The sequence below is a fragment of the Metopolophium dirhodum genome, chromosome 2 (genome assembly GCF_019925205.1).
Source record: "Metopolophium dirhodum isolate CAU chromosome 2, ASM1992520v1, whole genome shotgun sequence".
Classification (NCBI taxonomy): Eukaryota; Metazoa; Arthropoda; class Insecta; order Hemiptera; family Aphididae; genus Metopolophium; species Metopolophium dirhodum.
Window position 1 is genome coordinate 9,337,555 of NC_083561.1, and position 16,824 is coordinate 9,354,378.

A 16,824-nucleotide genomic window follows, 5' to 3' on the forward strand; every position below is an offset into this window, starting at 1 on the left:
CGTTTCAAAAAATAAACACTTCATTGTGAACACTTAATTAATATATTAAATTGTATGAAAAAAAAATAAACTCAGATAGGTATAATACGACACCGTATGTATACTCTATTAGTACAGCTTTTAACCAAACGTTGTTTATTCATCCAATAGAGGTCGCTCTAAGTAACAGATATTGCAATATTATTATTTGTTATATTACTATGTGCCGAATTATCATGATAATGATCAGGGTTCGGATTTTATACCATTTGCTACTCATTATAGGATAGAGATAAAAATAGTAGAGTGGGCTATACATTTGTTTTACGCACCAGGGACTCTAAATATGAAATTTTATTTTGCTATTTTTTGCATAACATTTGAAGAATTTTAGAATTTTAGTGCTATTTTTAAAGTTTTGGTGCTATGTTTTGCTAAAGTTCTTACTTCGACGCTTTATTTTATATTTTTCATAAATCTCGTTTATATTGAATAATGACAAATAGTATCAATTTATGCGAATCAATAAGAAAAATTCCCGCATTTTCATTTCATAAATAATATGATATTATTTAAAATGTCATAATCTATTTTTAAATAGCCCGGCGATGTCGAATATATTATATATTTATAAATTTATACCTTCTTATCCGTTATTGTCCCACATAATTGTAGATTCTACAATATACCGTCTGTCGTACGTATTTCAGCGTCAGTCGGTCCTCCGTATCGTTTGATTTCGTTTCATATCCGTTCATTACTCGATTGTGTATTATACTTGTTTTTCCGTTTTGATATTAAACGTAAAATGCCGAAAGATAAAACATCGAACTATTCGAGACTAAGATATTTTGTGTCCGAGTTTGGCGTTGAGGTTTTTCCGATTGACGCAAGTATTCTGTCTTGCAAATTGTGCGAATGTAAGGTTAATAGTGACAACAAGTTAAACGTTACTCAACATTTAAAAACGGATAAACATTTAAAAAAGCCATTAAACGAGAGCAAAATAAAATTGAAAAGAAACAGCAGTTACTTACAAATATTCCACAAAAATGTACTTTCAATATCGATCTATGCAAGACTCTTATTTCTGCAAATATACCATTAAACAAGTCATCCAATGTAAAGTTTCGACAATTTTTAGAAAAGTATACTATAAATCACATTCCACATGAATCAACACTGAGAAAATTGTACGTTGATGATTTTTACAATGAAACTATCGAAAAAATTAGAACTCAAGTACCTAGCTACAGTGGCGTAGCCAGGGTTGGGGCTGAGGGTGCTGCAGCCCCCCCACCCCCGAAATGTTGAGAAAATTTAAAAATTAATTTAATGGTCTATGACAGTCGTTCAAAAAGTCTTAAATTGTATTTAAAATATTTAAAAATGTACCATAAGTATTAACACTTTTCAGCTAACTATCTGTGCTAGTACGTATTTAATGTGTAAAAGTGTAAAAGTTGATCAGCCCCCGCCGAAAAAAAATCATAGCTACGCCACTGCCTAGCTAATAACCGCATCTGGGTGAGTATCGATGAAACAACGGACGTTGAAGGACGCTTTATTGCTAATGTTACCATCGGTTCTCTGGAGATAGAACATTCTGGATCCATATTTTTACTCCACTCGGAACAATTAGAAAAAACCAATTTTTCTACCATCAGTAAAGTTTTCGACAAATCTATGAGCAAATTATGGCCAAATGGAATACAGCACGACAATGTACTATTATTTTTATCAGACGCGGCACCATATATGAAAAAAGCTGGAAAATCATTAAAAGTGTTCTACTCAAAAATGATTCATGTGACATGTGCAGCACATAGCTTACATAGAATTGCTGAACAGGTTCCTGACCACTTTAGCACTGTTGACAAAGTAATCGCAAATTGTAAAAAAGTATTTAAGAAAGCACCTACTGGAGTGATATCAATGATTTTACTACGAAGTTTATTATTTTTATTATTAAATCATACAACATATTATTATTATTAATTTATTCTTTTGAAGAGTTAATATTTATCATTTTAGTTTTGTTGCACAAATGGATCAAAAAGAACAAAAATTAAAAGATTAGAACAATACAAATAGACAATAGTACAAATGGTACTTTGTTTTAGATTCTAAGCTGAGCGATTAATGCATTGATTTTATAATGATGTGTGTTTTTAATTTTTTATGTTTGTGTACACGATAGGTAAGTAGTCAAAATAATACTTTGATTTTCAACTTCAGTATGTTTTCCGGTGAGAAAGTGAGTCTAGTTGGTGCATCGGGGAGGTCTATGAATTTAAAATTCCCAGTAGTTTTTAAAAGCGCCTGGTAAAACAAAAAAAAATATTAAATAAAAACGGTAATTTTACAATCAGTTTTTTTTATCGTTATATTAAGTTCAGATTTGGAAGAAATTAGATATTTAAACGAAGAAGTCCTTCTTATTTTAGCTTCGTGTTATATTTTAAATATATTAATCGTGGGTACTTGAAACTTCTAAAGTATATTATTATATATTTATATGCAAATATGATAATAAACAAATAATAATAATTCAACTTAACCGGCTACCGTATTAATAATAACAATATAAATATAATATAAAATATCCTAGGCTGACAAACCGTCTCCGCTCAGAACCGTTTTTCGTATACAATAATATTATTATATTATAATTGAATTAATATTTAACACCATCCATTACAGTCACCACCCACTACTATACAGCAGAGTGACTTCTACTTATCCGCTTTTTTTATAATGACTTCAAATTAACTATACAAAAGTAATATTTTCAATACCTACCGGAAATTTGGTTTAAGGAGATTTTGTACAGTTAAAAGAATCACCATGTATATTAACATGTATGTTAATGAATATATTATGTATTACTTTTTAAATAGTTCAGACTTTTTGTTATACACAAATTGTTTATAATGTTTTGAAGTTTGTAGAAATATTACAGAGAAAAAAATATACTTCTCGATAATGTCATTCGCTAATGTCACTAATAAGAAATAATGAAAAAAAATAGTACAAAAGGAAAGCCCTCAGTACGACAGTGTTAGACACTATCGGGCCATTATAATATTTAGGAATATAGGAATGTAGGATACTCTACTATATTATAGGTCCCATAGACATTCATTTGACGCTTAAGGGGGCTTTTCCCCACCCTACCCCCAAGAAATAAATAATTCATAACTTAACATACATTATGCTAATACGAGTTAACTGATATTTCTAACCCCCACGAATTTTCGCCAAATTTACGACAATAGGTTATAGGTAATTTGCTACAATAATTACATAATTACTCATTTACAATGATAATATTATATAGGTATGCTACAGGCATGTACCTACGATGGACAACAACAATAAGATTTTAATCTGATAATATTTAATATATTTCTCTTAATTAATTAAACCAAAGAACAATATTAAACTATAGCGTCAAGTATTGACATTTCATTTGTTAGACCACTCTAGAAAAATCTAAAATTATGAGTTTTTTGTTTTTAGTTACATGGGCTGGTCAAAAAATATGTAGGTACCGTCCCTTCTTAATAAAAAGTGAAATTACGTAAAAGCACTTACACCAATGGACCAGTACAACCATTGAACTACCACAAAATAACCAGCATCGTCATCCTTAGTTTAGTTTATCGTCAAATTTACGTATTGGTGTTACGAGTATATAAAATGTAAATAAAATATATTTTACATATTCGATAACCTGATAACAATACACAGAGTGTTCTATGAATCGACACTACTTTTGCACACGTAGGTATGTAACACCGTAACGGACCAAAGGATTATTACTATACATTTTTAAACTAATAAATAATAGTTCTATGTGGTTGAGATCCGATATGATCATTCATAAGTATAATGTTTAAAAGGAGTAAAGGACGTGATACCCGCATGTATTATCTCCGTCTTACAAGTGTGTAATATAACAAATTTTACGCACAGTAGATCTCGTTTATCTCCGTAAGTTTAAAAATTTAGTGAACTGACCTCTTATAAAATCTAAAGGTAAGATTATTATTTAGGCAACCTCATGGGCTTTTTATTATATTATGTTAATTTTAAAGCAAGTTATAAGTATTTTAAAATTGTAAATTGTTTGTACATTTTAAAACACTCATAACTTGCTTTAAAATTAAAATACAATAAAAAGCCCATAAGGTTGCCCAGATAATGTTCTTACCTTTAAATGTTATAAGAGGTCAATTCACTCTTATTTTTAAATTAACAGGGATACACGTGTTCTGCTTATCGTAAAATTTGCTATGTTACGCACTTGTAAGACGGAGACAACACAATATGCGGGTATCACGTCCTCTTAATATAAATGGAGATAATACAATACCAATGTAAGATGACTCTTGTTAGAGAGCCTTGATATCTAGGTGTATATCAAATGTCTATAAATAGCTTAAAATGAGTTTAAATATTTTTTAAATGATATCATGTCTAGGAAATTCTAACGCACATACTACATAAGTATAAACGGCCGTAACACGTTTGGGTACAGAAGACTCTAAGCTCAACACGTTTGAGTACAAATGAATACATCGTTTGGGTACACCATATCTCTAGAAAAATAACACGTTTGGGTACATAGGACATAGGAATTAGTATAACATTCAGAAACACCTAGAAAAATAACACTTTAATACTTTATCATTAATTTTAAATTTTTAGAGCCTATTAGCGTTATCCAGAAGACACCACGAGGAGGTTGGCTCTATTTAGTCTCTCAAAAATATTTTAGTATAATGTTTGATTACTTGTCATAGTTTTTAAACTATTATTTATTATTTATTATTAACACTTTGTATATATTACAATTATACAATGTTTTTACCGGTAAATATCGGACCAATTGGAGATAAATATTTTACAACATCTTTATCGACTTTATATTCCTCAAATATGTTTAATACATATGTAATATTATCCATGCCTTCTTTTCTTTTTTTGTTTTGCACATTTCGTTTAATGCTACCTTTTTTAAGTACGATTCTTCTTGAACTTCTAATAAAATATTTATTATTGCAAAACAATTAGGATGGCAAGTATAAAATGGACTGTTAAAATCTCTATGGAAAGCTTCCGGTCCGTTTGTTGTCCAAGAATCTATAGATGGCTCACCTGCCCAAAAATGAGGTGGGAATAAACTATTTTCATCAATAAACGTGTCTACAATATAATCCGTAAAATGCTCAACATTGGGTGGTGTATTGGCCATGGCCCATGAGAGATATAAAACCATCATTCACCTCATTGGAAGGTAAATAACTTAGACCGAAAAAACTTTGAAGCCACTGGTACACAACTGTTTTTCCAGCATAGTGCTTATTTAATTCTTTGTCCTTTTTAATACGACGACAACCTTGAAAACGACAACCCACCACTTGACAATTTTCGAAAACTTCCAATACTGCGTTGTGAGCAGCCTTTTCAAAGTTTAAATGTATCATTATCAATTGCAATTGTTGTCCGTGAAATTTAAAATATAACTTTTTTATTTTCAACCAAACATCAGTATACGATTTTTGTGTTTTAGAGTCCATAAAAACAAATACAATTGGCACATAAAATCCATTCAAATATACATGTATTGTATACATTTGAAGAAAATATTTTGGTGCAAACGAAAAAGTTCCATCTGCAAAAATATGCTTTGAACTAATTGAAAGAGACATGTTAGTAGCATTTGTAAAAATAGGTACACTACTTTCCAAATCCATGAAACAAAATGGTTCATTATTTGAAACGAAATCTTTTTTATTTTGAAAATCATAGCTTTTGCTTCGAATAAAAATTTTGGTGTTTTAGGAAATATTTTTCGTCTAGCTTCATACATACTTTTCCTGAATAACCTAACGTCAGAATAGATGCTCTGATTTTGGGGAATTACGCAGTTCTTGTCGTATAAGTTTATTTGGCTTCACGTTAAGATCAGTAGTTGCTTTGCGCTTTGAAACTGACATCACTGTTTGTTTAGTGATAATTTCTTCAACTAATTCATCATGTTCGCTATGTTTACCATTTATTGAAATTACCGTTTTTAAATTTGCAATTAATTTAGCAGTGACAGTGCATTTACGATTCGTGCAACGAAAAACTTAAGTTGTATCTTCGTTTTCTCTAAACTCACTGAATTTATAACTGTTAATCGCAACACACTTTTTCCCCTTTCGGGTTTCAATAACATCGGAAATGTTCATGTCTATAATTACAAAGAATAAAATAATCTTGCCGATTGAAAATCCAAATCGGAACTGAACGTTGAAACGTTGAAACATTTAGTTAGTTTCATAAACTATATCTTGTAAAGATAAAATCGCTTTTTCGCGATAACCTATTAGCAATTATCGTATGTACCCAAACGTGTTCTATATTTACAGGTAAAAATAATGTAATGTACCCAAACGTGCTTCGCCATTTAGATTTGCGAAAAAATTCTCGTTTTTCCTCAATTTTCTTTTGTATATCTCAATTATTTTTAAAAAATACTGAGAATTTTTAACGTTGACCTCTCAAAAGTATTAAAATTAAGATCTAATTTGGTATCAGAAACCATCATCCACAAAGTTGAAGATCGAATCATTTTTTCTACTATTTATCACTATAAACGTTTAAAAGTATCATAATAGTGGAATGTTTCAAGTTTCTATCAATTTATCTACAATAAGTAGGTAACCACTTTTAGTATTAAATATCAAAATAATTTTTGTGTCATCAGAAAAAACACATAATTGTAAAACCTATTCACTTACAGATAGGCAACGGATAGGCAATAAAAATATAACACAAAATAATAATGCATAATATTTTTATTTATATATTAAATGTACTGTAATGACATATTATATTGTTTTAAATGAATTAATCACACGAAATGCTAACAGACGAACTCGACGATGAAGATGAAAAAGTACTCGTACTGCTACTACAACTACTGCTACTACTACTCCAACATGAAGTTTTCGATTCATAATATGAAACATCAAATACGTAATCATCATCTATATACATGGTCTGATCTATTTTGATCAAATGATTTGGATTACAACCACATAGCAATAATTCTTGAGTTATAGATTTCATAGTTTCCTGGCTTGGAATTCTCTGCCTCGTATAAGCAACGACATGGTTTACTGGTTTCGAACCTGTGTACACAAACAAAAAACTGTACTACAGAATTGTCCACAGATAATTACATTTAGGTATTATCTAACTGTGTGAATACTAACTAAAGAGCGGGTTCTTGTATCGGTTTGCAATGCTAAGAATTAAGTAATCATTGTCTTTGTATCCGATAATACTTGCTATGATTTGGTTCTTGTCTATAATATATTTTAAAATTAATTAATTAATATACGCCATTAATTTGAGAGAAATATTTCAGTTCATATTTGAAATTAGCAATATTTACATATATCTGAGGGTGCTTTGCAAATCATTCCATCTAATGGTAGGGAATCCGTTTCATCAATTGGTACATCATCTAAAAGTTATCAAATCGCAAAAATAAATTACTATCAATAAGTTCACATAACTTAGAATTTTAGATCTTACAATATCCTTCAGAATGGAATGCATACGTGGTAGTACCAAATGGATGGTCGTCAGGATAGACTGAAGAAATGTAACTTCTCGTCAATTGCATTTCACCGGTCCTACAATAACATAAACATTATTTATTATTACATTTTTAAATAAAAAAATTGCCTCAAAGTTTACCTCATATTGTAACCACGATCCATAACCATACGAGGAGTATTGCAATCCCAATCATCAATTGGTGTATCATCAAAACAGAGTTGCATTCCACATGCAGGGAAACACGTATCTAAAATAATACGATCAAATATTAATTTGTTTTTGAAGCAATTGCATAATCATTTACCGCAGTCACGAATATATAAGCAGCGTTATAAGTACTTACTTAAAATACCGACTCTCGAATTGGGGCTATTGTAATACGAACAAGGTGTAGCTTGGTTCATGTAATATTTTCCAGACAAAGCTTTTTTAATCTGAAAACAATAAGTGCTATTATGAATATTTCTTTTGTAATAAATCACTTTGAATTAATATATTAAATCGTTCATTGCAACACGAACAAATCAAACAGAAACTTGTTAAAATGTATAGTAGTTGATAAAATTTAAACATTATTATTACCGTTGGTTTATCCAGGTTTTTGTAGATTTGGATACCATTGAATAAATCACACTGTCCAAGCTCGTACAGGCTAGAGAAATCTGAGCTTTTATCAATTATCACAGTCGATGTCGTAGTCGTTGAAGTAGAAGTTACAGTACTACCGCAGTCGGTACTAATTGATTTTGTTTCTGATGTTTTAGAGACAGTTTTTTGTACGACGCCATCGATATCACCAGTCGTAATTGGCGCAATTGAAGGTACTGGCATTGAATCAATTGAATGATCAACACTTACCATATAGCTAGAGCAGAGACCACTTCTCTCAATGTCTTCGTATGCTTTCTTATAAGTACTCCATTTAGGGTTAGCATCTCTCGTCACTACCCAAATAATATGCTCATTTCCTGAAATATATTTTTATAATTTATATATTATTTTGAAGTAGTCGAAAAACATTTATTTTAATTCTTACCGCAAAAGAAGTTGTCATACTCGTTGATAACAGCTAACACCATATACTCTTCCCAACAGTCATCAGCACCGATTACAGCGATTGTATATTCTCTCTCACCTGTTATAAGAACAGAAATGCGTATGATTTTAGAAGTTATTATTATTGCTTATATTATATAAACTTACAGGTACCCTGGACTATCTTATGCCTGAATAAATCCTTGTCAACAAATGGATTTTTTTCGGTAATAGCGGTATTATCTGAAAATGTAATTTACTATATCGTTTATTGTGCAATAGTTGGATTATTGTTTTATTACAAAAACAAATAATATTATTTAAATTTTATAAAAAAATATTTTTAAAAGTATCATGGTAATAATATATATTAACTATGATTTACTTACAATATTTTTGTGAACCGACGTTAAAGATTGCATATGGGCTGCTACTGCCATACGCTGGGCATAATAATGCTTTTTGGGTTTCTGTGCACTGGGTACTAATGATAAATATTTTATTATAATATATAACTATGTTCATAAGATATGTGAAATACATTAAATACTATTTTTGAACCATGACATAAAAGATTTTATAGTATTTTATTTTGATAAAAAATATAATTTATAATTTGAATGTTTGAATATTTCTAATTTTATTAAAAAAATTTGCCGTAAAAAAATTGTAATACAATTTGATTTTTTTAAATTTTTTGATTCAGTTCCATTCATCGGACGATTTATTAAATTAGAAATATTCAAATATAGTACCTATTTGTAATTCTTCAATAAGTTAATTTTTACTTTTTACTTTGGGTAACAACAATTGGGTTAATACCTTTTTTGCCTTTTCAATTTGAATATAATTAATACTTACTAGAGATTGTATGATGAATCAATCATTTCGTATTCAGTGTTGTAATCGGTATTATCTTGTGGTGTGGTATCCTTGAATATCAATTGATTTCCGGTGCATGGATAACTGTTACCTGTTATATAATAATTAATACAATAATTTAAATATTTTTAATAAATGTTTAATAATAATATTTTACATACAGAATAGCCCGGTTTTTAATGGGTTGTTTCCATTTATATATGTTGGTGTAGTCATTTGTACATTCCATGTTCCTTGGAATGCAAGGGTAGCCTAAATGTTAAATAACTTAATCAACTATTGTAAAAAATAATAATAAAATGTTTTTAACTTAGACCTAAAATTAAATGGACTGATATCAGACAGAGAGGTCTGATAACCATCATTGTTAGCAGAGATCTAACCATTTATACCCATCAATATCGGGAGAGAGAATACATTTCATCAATAATGATAACATCGTTATTAAAAGAAAAATGAAAAGTACCTAACAGATCTAGTCTTTACTGTATAGTATAAGAGTCGAGTGTACCTCGTCACTAAATAGGTTCATGTAATCATAAATTATTAGATTTTATAGGAAAAACGATTCTGAGCGGTATAGCTTGTCAGACTTTTATAATATGAATATATTGCTATTCATTATTTTAGTAACTTATTTTACAATTATTTATATGATATAAACTATATAAATACGCAATATCATATAACTAATCTACACGATTTGAAAATGTAATTTTTTAGGTATATAAAATATAATAATATATACATTAATATTTCGAATACCCACAAAAAAATATTTTTTAATTACAACAAAATAACTAAAAATGTTAATCTTTGTTTTATCATCAAATTTCATCAACATTTTAACTTAAAATGCTTAAAAAAAATTCAACCATATGTATTTTCGTTATTTTTTAATTGGAATATTAAAACCATTGAGGAACCTTGTATTAAAATCTCCATCTTTTTGAATTTGCGAAAACAATGTGACTGTCATTTATAGAAAATATCTAAAATATCTATAAATAGATCAAAAATGTCAAAATAATTTTAAGCTTATATGGTGTTTAGAAAATGCTAGTATAAATATTTGGGTTTTTTTTAAAACTACTTTTCCGTAAAAATAACCGTCATTCCTAAATGTTTCCCATTATTTTGTAAAATACTACTGGGAATTTGCAATTTTAAAATTCAAAAGTACCAACTATAGATCAAATTTGCTACAAAAGACCACCCTCAACAACCTATACATAAATACTTACGTATTGACTGTCAAAAGTTTTAACATCCCAGTCTTGTGGACAAATTGAAGGTAATCCTTGAAGGGGAGACTTTCCAATGCTGATTCCACGTGTGGAAACCGTACTTTTAGTCATAGTTGTACTGGTCACTGATAATTCATAATACGCTTTATCAAACTTAAATTCTTTCTCAATTGTTTTTGACTGATCAATTTTCATTAAGTAATTTGGGTTAAGTCCACAACGCAACATTTCTTGTGTGATATTATTCATAGTAGTCTGACTTGGAATTCTTTCTCTGGTATAACAATAGACTAAAGGTACTTGCTTTTTTGCTGAAAGTTAAAATAATGCGTAGGTATAAAGCAAGTAGATCACAAAAAAAATTAATAATTATAAAAATGCAGGTTGTGTAAATACTAACGGAAGAGCGGATTCTTGTATCGGTTCGCAATGCTAAGAATTAAGTAATCATTGTCTTTGTATCCAATAATACTTGCTATGATTTGGTTCTTGTCTATAATACATTTTAAAATTAATTAATTAATATACGCCAATAATTCGAGAGAAACATTTCAGTTCATATTTGAAATTAGCAATATTTACATATATCTGAGGGTGCTTTGCAAATCATTCCATCTAATGGTAGAGAATCCGTTTCATCAATTGGTACATCATCTAAAAGTTATCAAATCGCAAAAATAAATTACTATCAATAAGTTCACATAACTTAGAATTTTAGATCTTACAATATCCTTCAGAATGGAATGCATACGTGGTAGTACCAAATGGATGGTCGTCAGGATAGACTGAAGAAATATAGCTTCTCGTCATATGCACTTCACCGGTCCTAAAATAACATAAACATTATTTATTATTACATTTTAAAATAAAAAACATAGCCTCAAAGTTTACCTCATATTGTAACCACGATCCATAACCATACGAGGAGTATTGCAATCCCAATCATCAATGGGTGTATCATCAAAATAGAGTTGCATTCCACATCCAGGGAAACACGTATCTAAAAACAATGACACGATTAAATATTAATTTGTTTTTGGAGCAAATGCTTACATAATACATATAGGGGTAGAGACTTCATGCTTTTAAAAACCTTAAGTTATGCACTTAAATTATGCCTTAAAAACCAAAACATTTTGACTACACCATATATGAGAAAAAAATTGTATTGGGTATATCATTAATATTTATGTTGTAAAAAATATACATAAATGTACGTATTGTAAAAATTTAATAAATGTATTAAATCTATGTAAATCGATATTAGCCCTAATTCATAATATACCGTAGTCAAAAACAAATAAGCTAGATAGATACTTACTCAATAATCCTACTTTTGATTTGGGGGTATCGTAAAACGAACAAGGTGTAGCTTGGGTCATGAAATAATTTCCAGACAAGGCACGTCTGATCTGTGAACAGTATATGTATATGTTAATATTTCATTTGTTAAAATGTATGGTAGTTGATAAAATTTAAACATTATTATTACTGTTGGTTTATCCAGGTTTTTATAGATTTTGAAACCGTCGTATGGTTTGTATAAATCACACAGCTCGACGTCATACAGGCTAGAGAAATCTGAGCTTTTATCAATTATCACAGTCGATGTCGTAGTCGTTGAAGTGGATGATGAAGTAACAGTACTACCGCTGTCGGTACTAATTGATTTTGTTGCTGATGTTGTAGAGACAGTTTTTTGTACAATGCCATCGATATCACCAGGCAAAGTTGGTGCCATTGAAGGTACTGGAATACTTGGTGCCATTGAAGGTCCTGGCATTGGTTTCAACGAATGATCAACACTTACCAAATAGTTGGGCGAGAGACCACTTGCCTTAATATCATTGTATGCTTTATCATAAGTAGACCAATCAGGGTTAACATCTCTCGTCACTACCCAAATAATATACTTATTTCCTGAAATATATTTTTATAATTTATATATAATTTTGAAGTAGTTGAAAAACATTTATTTAAATTCTTACCGCCAAAGAAGTTGTCATACTCGTTGATAACAGCTAACACCATATACTCTTTCCAACAGTCATCAGCACCGATTACAGCGACTGTGTATTCTCTCTCACCTGTTATAAATATAACAATTTTAGACATTATTATTATTGCTTATATAATATTAACTTACAGCTACCCTTTCCGATCTTATGTCTGAATAAATCCTGGTCAATAAATGGATTTTTTTCGATAATTGGGTTTGTATCTGAAAATGTAATTTAGTAATCATTTATTGTGTAATTGGATTATTGTTTGTATTACAAAAATCAGTGATATTAAGTTTATGAAGAATTTATATAATAAAAATATGGATTAACTGTGATTTACTTACAATATTTTTCTGAACCGACGTTAAAGATTGCATATGGGCTACAACTGCCATACGCTGGGCATAATAATGCTTTTTGGGTTTCTGTAGATTGGGAACTAATGATAAACAAATTATTATAATTTATAATATATAACTACGTATAACTTTGTTCATATCATATGTAAAATACATTTAACATTTTTTAAATCAGAACATATATGATTTTACAGGATTTTGTTTTGATGAAAAATTTAATTTATAATGGGAATGTTTAGATACATCTAATAATATTTGAATAGGTTTCTATTTTCAAACAAATTTGTTGATTTGTTATTAATTAGTTTTAAAACGTGTTATTCCTTCATTTTTCAATTCAGTTAAATTCATCAAATTAATTAACAGATTGAGAATATGGTCTGTGTAATTCTTTTACGTGTTAATTCTTAGAGTATGCCGTTAATCACTGTAGTTATGAATCATGGTATATTAAAAATTCATAATATCACACTATTATCACACCTTGAAAAGTACTCAATTAAATTTACAACAATCGGGTGTTGTAAAATTGTTTGCCTTTCAACTTGGATATACATAATACTCACTAAATATTGTATGATGAATCAATCACTTCGTATTCAGTGTTGTAATCGGTATCATCACACGGTGTGGTATCCTTAAATATCAGTTCATTTTTGGTACAAGGATAACTGTTACCTTTTGTATAAGAGTTGAAATTAAAATAAAACTATTTTTAATAAGTGTTCAATAATTAAATTTTACATACAGAACAGCCCGGTTTTTAATGGGTTTTGCTGGTCAATGTATGTTGGTGTTGTCAATTGTAGAAACCATGTTCCTTGGAATGCTAATGTTGCCTGGAAATATTAATATGCATTACAAACGTTTTACAACAAAAATATAACAGTTGGTATGAATTTTTTTAACAATTTATGTTTCTCCATACCTTGTTTATAATATATTCAATTAAACCTATGTATTCATGTTTTTGTAAAACGTTATGTTGATATATATCATACATTTGTAACAATTTTATAATTTTTCAATGGAGGTATGGAGAACATAAACTATTATTATTAGTTATTGACCTTTGAATACTAGTTTTGTATTTTATATATAAATTGTATGTTTACAATAATATGTATTATTATTACTTCTCCACAGAGTTTTTATGACTTACGTATTGGGAATCAAATGTCTTAATTTTCCACGTTGAAGGACATATTTTAGGCAAATTGCAAGAACAATCTTTTTTTTTTGATAATGGGCATGCCACAGCAGCAGCAATAATAACGCAAAGAATCAGTACAGACCTCATCCTAATAATGTAAACGTAATATATTAGTTATAACTTATAAAATAGTGCATACGCTTTTTATCATTTTTTCTATATTTCTAGACCATTATTATATGTTTTTGTTTATCTGGCCTAGCGTTTCAACATTAGTACATAATAAATTTAATTCGATATAAGTATCAATATTATTTATAGTAAAATAGATTCTGTAATACAGTGATTGTTGTTATATTGAGTAGGTATTGATATTACAATTCAACTATTTTATTGCTGAAATTATTTTCAGTCCATACAGATTCACTAATTGAATTGTTCCGAATAATTTAATTTAAATTTATCATTTATGATCTGTAAATTTTAGTGTATATTTTATTGAAATATTATCATTTGCATCATTCATTTTTTATTACTATTTATACGATACTGAAGTTAGTAAAACTAATGTGGTTTACTTCATAAAAATATTGTATTCTTAAAAAATGCCATAATTATAGGTACTATAAGATTAATATTTCTATATTGTAAATACTATTTTTTAATAAAACTGGTGTTCTTAAGCATTCAAGCTGCTATTTTTTATTTTAAACAATTGAAAAAAAAATAATCATATTACTAAGAATTTGCAAAATTATTTATGATAGTGTGGTCACATACATGATACAATACAGTTTGAAAGAATTGTAATGTTTAGATTTTAATCCACAGTAGATCGGGGTAAACTAATATTAAGATAAAGGTAAAATAAAATGTTCGTTTTAACTTGTATTTATATTTATAATTTACTATACAAACAGATATGACGGTGGTTTATTGTATTTCGAAAGACTATTAAATAATTGTATCTAGATAATTACCTAGTTAATATAATTTATTAATTATTATTCATAACAAACTGCAATACCTAGTTCAGATAACTGATATATTTCATTATCTAGATGAGAAAAAAAACTATTTAAGTAATCAACACAGTTTTTTGGTTTTTTTTCTTATTCAGCCTTATTTTTTTATATATTTTATACATAATATAAATAATAAATAAATAAATAAATATTTTTATTTCGTATACTACAATATATATTTCTAAATAATTATTGTAATAAAGTTATGAACAGTATATTATGTTAACAAAAGCTTACCTGTTAGTTGCCTTTGACCGGTTCCCAACAAGACGAACTGAAAGTTGATTCTAGGTGTGTTAGTACCCCTTATTTATAGTCGAATACTGAAGCAAATATTTATTTTATACAAACTACAAAATCAATCAATGTCAACATTTAAACATGACAAAATGAACAATATGATCTGTGACTTTATTGTATTTGTTTTAATGAATGTTTACTAAAGCAAAATGTATGACAAACACCTATTTTGATCAATATAGGTACATTTTAAAAACGAAAAATAATTTTATTTTATAGCATTTTATTTTTATATTTATATGCTTCTATGAATTATAAATTTTAAATTTTCATTATTCTATAATTAATTCATTACATTTTTGGTTTTTTTTTATAGCTTTGAGAGTTTTTTCAACTGTTTAGATGTTATATAGGTAATTGCTAATTAAAAGAAAATTGATGGTCAACCAATAATAACAACTTAAGTTCTATATAGATATAACCTGGGATGCAGCTTTGTTGGATTAGTAATTAGTAGATTTCTACATTCGAGTGTACCTTGGTATTGAGAAGTTCAATATAGTGACTATAGTGGTATAAAGATCGGTGTACTTTGGTTCACCAGTAGTATAAATTGCTTAAAATTATGAAAATTGCATTAGAAAATAATTTAATGGTAAATAGTCCCTATGGTGAATATTTTTTGAGTTAGGTAGTTACAACAAAATAACAAAAACTGTTAGATAAAAGATCCTTATTTTTGTAAATTTAAATGATTGATTTAATTGATCGTCAATTCAATGATTTTAAAATTTCATACCTACATTTTATTTTGTGAAAAAAAAGTTACAACCTAAACATATAATGTTCAACATTCGATATTTTACATTAACCATTTTAATACCTATAACTATAAATATGGTATTCTGTTTCAGTTTTTGAAATAAAAATTACAGCTTGAAATATAAAAGCAATTATTATTAATATTTTTTTCACCAAAAAACACAAGTATGGACAAAATAAGGGAAAATAAAAATTATAGATATTTGAAGTACACGAATATCTAAAATACCAAACATTACCTATACAATAAGATCATTAAACATAAGTTGTTGGATAATGAATATAATATATACATATATATATATCAAGTTTTTCCAATTAATGATATTTTTATAATAACATCCAAATATAACTCAAGTTCATTGTTTTTATCATATTCTGTAAATTATAATAATTATAAATTCTACTATGGGCAACTTGTATGTCCCTAAGCTATACTCCCTAAAATTTTGTAAA

The 16,824-nt window shown here is 28.3% G+C and overlaps 2 protein-coding genes across 2 annotated transcripts in view; one reads left to right on the forward strand and one right to left on the reverse strand.

Moving 5' to 3' along the window:
- LOC132937955 (probable serine/threonine-protein kinase nek3) overlaps positions 1–16,824 on the forward strand; it is a 249,940-nt gene that overhangs the window by 64,291 nt on the left and 168,825 nt on the right. The gene's annotated exons all lie outside the window — the stretch shown is intronic.
- LOC132938965 (uncharacterized) lies at positions 6,813–15,640 on the reverse strand. Its single transcript, XM_061005942.1, has 26 exons — positions 15,544–15,640; positions 14,291–14,429; positions 13,877–13,967; positions 13,695–13,806; positions 13,114–13,208; positions 12,913–12,987; positions 12,755–12,853; positions 12,259–12,686; positions 12,088–12,178; positions 11,658–11,766; positions 11,492–11,592; positions 11,349–11,420; positions 11,167–11,259; positions 10,764–11,077; positions 9,681–9,771; positions 9,499–9,610; positions 9,027–9,121; positions 8,806–8,880; positions 8,639–8,737; positions 8,185–8,570; positions 7,946–8,036; positions 7,741–7,849; positions 7,576–7,676; positions 7,433–7,504; positions 7,251–7,343; positions 6,813–7,166 (listed from the first exon to the last, which is right to left on the reverse strand). Exons 2-26 carry the CDS (start codon positions 14,426–14,428, stop codon positions 6,883–6,885), a joined length of 3,426 nt encoding a protein of 1,141 aa, XP_060861925.1. The 5' UTR covers position 14,429; positions 15,544–15,640; the 3' UTR covers positions 6,813–6,882.